General features: G+C 35.9%; 1 protein-coding gene across 1 annotated transcript in view; it reads right to left on the bottom strand.

Annotated features, from left to right (window-relative positions):
• The window catches only part of LOC102596460 (3beta-hydroxysteroid-dehydrogenase/decarboxylase isoform 3), a 12,361-nt gene extending 5,138 nt beyond the window's left edge, over positions 1 to 7,223 (bottom strand). Inside the window, exons 1-8 of the mRNA XM_006355701.2 lie at positions 6,831 to 7,223; positions 3,788 to 3,877; positions 3,559 to 3,692; positions 3,243 to 3,413; positions 2,678 to 2,794; positions 2,513 to 2,592; positions 1,359 to 1,554; positions 792 to 906 (exon numbers count right to left, since the gene is read on the bottom strand). Of these exons, the coding sequence (XP_006355763.1) occupies positions 792 to 906; positions 1,359 to 1,554; positions 2,513 to 2,592; positions 2,678 to 2,794; positions 3,243 to 3,413; positions 3,559 to 3,692; positions 3,788 to 3,877; positions 6,831 to 7,071 (1,144 nt within the window). The 5' untranslated portion in view covers positions 7,072 to 7,223. The remainder of the gene's footprint in view (positions 1 to 791; positions 907 to 1,358; positions 1,555 to 2,512; positions 2,593 to 2,677; positions 2,795 to 3,242; positions 3,414 to 3,558; positions 3,693 to 3,787; positions 3,878 to 6,830) is intronic.
• Between the last annotated feature and the right edge of the window lie 317 nt (positions 7,224 to 7,540).

Raw genomic sequence — 7,540 nt, 5'->3', positions numbered from 1 at the left:
ATTTTTAAGTTAAATAAGATGAAAGTTTAATTTTTAAGTTAAATAAGATGAACGTTTAAATTTTAAACATACGGCACAATCATGGAAATGCACACACAAATATTTAAGCTAAATAAGATGGAAATTTTATTTTTAAGAATGAATAACTAAAGCTTAGCAAAGAAAATGTAAAAAACAAAAACTAAATAAGGTGAGGGTATTTTTGTAAACAAACAACTTATTCTCAAAAATTATACAATGAATATTAGTTTGAATATGACAAATCAAACAAGCAATAAATAACTTATTCTAGCATAACTTTTCCCAGTATAATTAATCCCAGTATAATTAGTATTCAAACCAAACGACCCCTTAGTCTATTAGAATCTATGGGTATACAAAATTTTCTCCTAAATTTGATGTCGCTCTACATTTGGGTTGCCAAGGAAGTTTCTGTGATGAGCTTAAAACTATAGCCAGAAACCAAGTCTAAGATGCAAACTCAAATTCAGTCTCAGAAGAACACCAGAATTGGGTCAAAACACCAAACTCGAGTATGACTATTGTGGTCAAAACACCAAACTCGAGCATGCCTATTGTGGTCAAACACAATACTTTTTCCTGAGAGAAGTTCTGGAAAATGGGCGTTAGAGAAAACTGTGGCAAGTCAGTTCTCTCTACCAGTTCATGAAAAAAATGTAGCTTTTAGGTGAAGAAAAATGCCTAGAGTATTTTAGTATTTCCACTAAATCAAATAAACTAGAAAACCACACTTCTGCAAGGCTAAAAAATTCACAAAGTAACATACCAACCTTTTCCACCTCCTAGAAGTTTATGCACTTTTGACTCCTCATCGGTGTCGCTATAGCTTGAGAAAGATGACTCTCTGGTTAAATGAGAGGACTTGGCGGTTAGCGCAACTCCTTCCTGTATCAGAGTTTCACGTCTGTAATAAGCAGTTGAGTCATGTCCAAAAAAAAAATAGTATAAGCCCTATAGCACATTCAAAAGCAACCCAAATCTCAACCATATTTTCAGCACAGATCAACAAATTTAGGCTGCTTACAACAAAATCCGCATACTTAACAACGAACTAGGGCAACTTAAAGAAAAGTAAAGCTTCTTAGAAAAGCAAAGAAGAGATTTGGAAGTGAACGCAAATATTGATTTCTTACTAATTTATTTTCTTGGAAGTGACATTTACATATTTGGAGAAGTATTACAAAATTACAAATTTTCATAGTTAAGATTAAAATTCTTTTATTTGAAAATATTGTAATCAAAGAGAATAATTTAAGTGCCAACAGAACAATATGAGACAGAGAGCAGTTGTTTAGTCACTGTTTACAGCTAATGATAAAAATAAGGATCAAACATACTTCAAGGGAAACAACTGGAGAATATCCAATGTATTTCTGAGCTGCCGAGCAATTAAATCTCCTATGGCACAATGCTAATTCAATAATATCAAAAACTGGCACATTCTCAGTACTCCAGTTGCTCATCCTTGAAATGATCCATTTTATGATCAAAGTAATATATTGGGTAACCATAGCAGGAATCTTGATAATCGACCTGCAATCACAAAACACCGAATGTTTCAGGAAGCCACATCACAAAATCCATAATGGAAGGGAAGGAGCAAAGCTACAAAATCAACAAAAGAAAGAAAGATGTAAGTCAAGAATTAAGACAATACACTATGACCAGCCAAGAAAGTCACCAAATAGACAACTTAAGAGTAACATTTATCCAAGTATCAACAGTATATGCAATAGCTAGTGATGAAGACAGTGACATATGTAAAGAGGGGAAGTAGTACAAGAAAAAGGGAGAAGAATGACGTGTAACAAGAAGTAATGGATGAAAAGAGAATTACTTGGAACAATACTGACTAATTTGGGCAAAAAAGCTCGGTGATTTCTTTCCATTTGCCTAAACGCCCAACATTGGTGGGCAGGCCTTTATCGGATATTCGGATTCACGGGGAAGATGCAGGTACTTGAAGCAATAGTCAAGGTGCGCTCAAGTAGACACCACCGGTGTCACACACAGAGAGAGAGAGAGAGAGAGAGATAGAGAAGATTTTGACTAATTACACCTCTTCATCAAAGACAAATGAAGAGACAGAATAAAATAAGATAATCAAAGAGAATTCTCTAGCCAAATAAATTGTACAAGAAGACTCTGTCATTCCATCTTTACTCACATAAATACCATTGCAAATTCTGAATTACGAACTGGCGATGAAGATAACGACCAAGTTAGAGTTTGATAGCCTTCACAAACCATAAAATCAGAAAGATAACAACAAAGAAAATTTGTTAGCACTTGACAAACTTGTTTAGCTAGGATGTTAGTCATGATGGGAGGTAGAGTTTTGCAACATGCAGGAACCACAGTACTGTCAATAGTCATGACTGCTATTCACCTAATCGACATATATTTAAAAAAAATCATAAATAAACCTCCTGTCGATGGGAGCATCATCAATAAATATAGACGTAAGAGAATAGTATGCCAGCTACCTTACCTTTGATATCCCAATCTCTGAAATACAAGAGATACAAAATCCTTGAACTTCATCGGCTTGAGATTAGTGATGAAAAAGGCCTACAATGCATGGCATCACACTGTCTGTAAATATATTAACCACATCAAAAGGAAACATCGAATAGAGATAGCTAAAAATCCGTACCTTGCCACATACATGACTCCCCCTAGAACTTAGAGCTTTTTCTGCACATATATGCGCATAGGCAACATTCTCCACATAGGTGAAGTCAGTCATATTGTCACCAAGTCCTATAATAAACTGAAATGAGAATGTCTATTACTTATTCAAAAAGTATGTATACAAAGACTAAACACAGTTAAAAAATGCTAGATCAGAATATTACACCTACATAATGACTAAAATTGTGACGTGAGAGGAGTCTATGATCTTTTTCCTCTTTTATTCGATGTACATCCCAAGGTGGTTCCTGACACAAAACATGCTGCAAATTCTAATTTCTACACCAATTCCTATTTGCCTACTTCCACAAGGAAACCGAAGGATACTGGTAACAAAGAGCAGAGAAAGAGAAGTTCCATAAAGATTTGAAGCATCTAACGAGTTTAGTAAGAATTTTGTTGGATGCTGATGCTACAACAAAGAACTTAGGTCTAGTCCATCACATCTACACAGGCTTAGCAAAAAGAAGGAACATAATTGATTGGTTTTAACCAACAGAAAAGCAAATAAAAAGAAGGCTTCCAACCTTGCCCCAGCCAGATTTTGCAACACCGACCAGCAAAGAAGAGAGATAATTGTCTCCAGGTCCAAAAACATAGCTGGGACGAAGTGCACAAGTAAGAAGGCCATCAGCATCATTTGCAACTAAAACTAGAGCCTCTGCTTGAGCCTTAAGATCAGTTACCATGTTCACAAACTGCATTGAGAAAGCATCAAAGTGAAAAGAAGAAATGAGGAAAACAAGAAAATACTGGCCTAATGAAAAATGTAGAAGAGGGTTGACAGGAATATAGTCTAGTAATTTCCAAATTCAGTTAAACAAGCTCTGATAAGAAACTTACTTTACTGGAATATGGTAAGGACTCATCTCCACCGTGTATATCCTGCCAGCTGTTCAAAACTACATCAGCAGAACTGTTGTATAATAGCCTTTTGACTTTACACTCTTGACAGGCAGAAATGATATTCTTGGCACCTGAAAGACATAATATTCATGCTCAATCAGGACGCCAAAAATTTAAATAGCAAAAATGTGCAATTCACTTATGTGACTGCGGCATGAAAAATTACCTTGAACAATAATTGTGTAGCTAATATAGAAATCATGAGTGTATGAATCCCTAGCATCCATGTAAAATACAACTGATGCACCATCAATAGCTGCAGGGGAGAATATGATGCAGTAAAACTCAGTCCAACTTTACTTGAGTGGGATAACACAGTTTTCCAGGAAGGTACAGAAAAAAGTAAGAAACTCTAGAAACTGCTTAAACTACAAAAAGCCAAGTCAGATATATTATATATAAACAAAGAATGTCAAACAAGCAATCAAACGACATAAACTGATTGACTAGATCACAGTCCTACTGCATTTCTTAATTGTCAAGAAAAGTACTACTGCATTTCTTAATTGTCGAAAAAAGTACTACAGCATTTCTTTAAGGTGACAGCACAGAAAGTGGAAGGAATAGCTGGAGGCGGACTAGAAGGGGCTGGTAGTACCTTTCCCTTGTTTGTAGATAGAAAAATAAGTTTAAGAATATTCGTTCCCTCGGAATTCTTTTAACCCTCTCCTAGTATGCAAAATGGACGAAATAAATATCTTTTAATCCCTTGCAGTTGAATCAAAAGAAAGTTAAAGGAGAATAAACACTTCCTACAGGGAAGCAAATTAATAGGGAAATAGGTCAGTGAGTGCCCATCATTACTTCCCCATTCAGAAAACCTCCCAAAACCAAAGATAGAATTAGTTGGATGTCCTTGCAAAGAACTAAGCAAAAAGCAATCATCCATTACAGAATACTGTTGAACATTGTGGCATATCTCAGAATATTGTACTTCCAATCATTCATCATACAAATTAGGGAGTACTCCGCTATTAATAATAAGCCATGACCACCTTTTAAATCTTCATAATGGTGTTTATGTGATGTGTATGCCTGGAATGATGATGTAGGAGTATAAGCCCGGTAACTGAGGACACAATTACTACTTTCATGAAAGGAAAAATTTCAAGGTTTTGTTTTAAAATAAGCGAGCATACAACAATGCAATGTAAAACACTTGGGGTGCTAGGAAAGAGGAAGGAATTTCATAGGAAGTACCTGCTCAAAAGTATCATTGGACATCTCATGGAAATAAGCATACATGTTAGCACACTAAGAGAAACATTTTATCATACATTCCCTTATTGCTTTAGATTCAAATACAAACTGCTACATGAAATATATTTGTTCTTCCAAGTTGAAAGGAAAATAATTTCATTAGCCTTAATTTTCTCTTTCAACAAATCCGGAGGATATTCAGCTTCTGAGTGCTCATCTTCTATCATAAAACCTCTTCCTTCATTTATTCACACAAGATACATGCATCTTGATAAAGTGAAGAGTGGTCAAGTAGGGATTTTTTACTTTTTGAAAAAGGAGAGTGGTCGAGTAGGTTTGTTGTCATTGATCACACATTTGGGCTTGAGATTTGGTATCAGGAATCAGATTTGAGATAAACCACTTTCATGATAATGTTAGCCAGTGCATGCATGTGAATCTGTTGTTTATTTTATTTTATTTTTTATTTTTTTGATAACCGAGAAATCCGTATGTGACCCGCCCTTTGGACCAATCACAGCCTTCTAAACTCGGTGGATAATGGGCCCGCCCCTCTACCCTTCTCCACTTAAATACCAGGCATCGCTTTGCATGGTGTGGGGATTGAACCTGCGACCTAAGCCACAAATCCTCCACCTTTTGCCACTTGAGCTAGGCCTTGGGGGCATGAATCTGTTGTTTATTTCCACAAATAATTCGATGTTTCTCTCGTTACTTCCTATTCCATCTTTTGTTCTATTTAAGTGAGCATTCAGTTAGGAGCAAAAGCAAATCCTGGTCAATAAGATTCTTATACATGCAGAAAATAGTTATTTTTTCTTTGGACCATTCTTATACATGCAGAAAATAGTTATTTTTTCTTTGGATCATTCTCAATTTGTGCATATCATCCTTGCGTAGGGTCCATGCTAACCTTCACTATAGTGTTTTGAGTTTTAACCCTATCTATGAGAAGAGAGGTTTCTGCAAATTGCCAAACTCAAGAAATTGTAAGGGAGTAGAACTACAATATTTTGAAGCATATCCTTCAAATAGAGTTCAAACTATGTTCAATAAAAGAAGCTAACATATATGGTGACGAACACTTAACAAGCCCTAAAACTTGAGTCCACTAAAACAGAATCCATAATTTTCCAACTTAAAGAGTAGTCACGTGCTTTTATTTTTGTTTTCTTTTTTATTTTGTGAGTTAGTCAAGACATAATTCATTGAATTCACACCACCTAAAGGTTTGGCCTAGTGGTCGATGAATTGCATTGAGAACAATGAGGTCTCAAGTTCAAAACTTGGTGGAGGCAAACACAAGGTGATTTCTTCCTGTCCAAGCCTTGGTGGGAGGTAAAAGGTACCCCGTTATATTACTCAAGGTGCGCACAAGCTGGTCCAAACATCACGGTTATCAAAAAAAAATCATTGAATCACACTAAGATTGTTTCAAACATGATCAACTGGAAATTTTCCTTTACACCATCAAATATATGAACTAGAAATGACTTGTTAACAATATTTATATATGGCTCATCATTTTGCTAGAACAATCTCCTATTCCTCCCATTCCAAGTAGATCAGAAAAGACAGAGTGTTGTGGCCTCTCAAAGCATGTTGTTCAGCTTGTCAATACCCTGACTTCTTTTGGTGTTGATCGTTTGTGCCACCATCAATATCATCCACATTGCCTCCAACAAAGACAGTGCAAGGTTCCAAATTGTCGTCAACTTGCAATGAACAACATATGGTATGTATCCTTTCCCACTTTATACATAAATAACAACAATTGACAGGACACTTGAAAAATGATGCATCAACTGTATTACAAGGATTCATCAACAACCTACCACAACTCTCATTCGTTTATCTTTTAGGCAACACATTGAGTAGACTAACAAACAAGTAGTACTTCCAATATACACATTGCAGAGATATTGTCCTGCTAACAAATATTACACTCTACAAATATACTTATGTAGAAAATTTGTGCATTCCGTAAAAGAAGTTGTAAGAAGTGGTACCTGTAATAATATTGGATTTATGACGAACATCGACAGGGAGATATGAAGCGCGTCCAGAAGAAAGGGCATGGGAAAGGAGGGACTCGGAGGGTTCAAGTTGAATAGTGGGGAAAGAATCGGCGATTCGTACGATCCAATTGTCGAGTCGAAGAAGCCTATCGACAAGCGGTTTCCCGATGAATCCTCGACCACCGAACACAACGCACGTCTCAAACTCCTTACCTTCCTCCACAATCGCCATTGTTTTCTCCTCCTTTCCCTTTTCAACAAAGGGATCGACTTCTTTTAGAGAGAGAGAGAGAGAGAGGGAGAGGGGAAAGGGTTTTATTGAAATGGTATTGGTAGGGAATCGTTTTTTTTTAGAAAGAGAAAAAATAACGAGTTTGAGGATAGAGGCCTTATTGAAGACTAGTTGAAGTAGAAATGACGGCTCTAATGCACGCACTCGATTCAAGCTTATAGATGCATACCTAAAATACATATACCAAATTATGATATTAGCAATATACGTATAGGCTATTAATGCATGGATAATATAAGACTCAAAAAAGTTAGATATCGATTCTACGTAGCCTTGTAATTTAGCAATAACTTATTTTTTTTTATAATATTGTAATTTCAAGCAAGTGTTTTCAATAATCCAAGAGATTACGATTATGATTAGACATGACACGACTTAATCTTATCGAAGATATGACTTTAGATCAAAA

Source organism: Solanum tuberosum, unplaced genomic scaffold (assembly GCF_000226075.1).
Source record: "Solanum tuberosum cultivar DM 1-3 516 R44 unplaced genomic scaffold, SolTub_3.0 scf00205, whole genome shotgun sequence".
NCBI lineage: Eukaryota > Viridiplantae > Streptophyta > Magnoliopsida > Solanales > Solanaceae > Solanum > Solanum tuberosum.
Note: the sequence above shows the minus strand (reverse complement) of the source record. Positions and strands in the feature narration are given on the sequence as shown.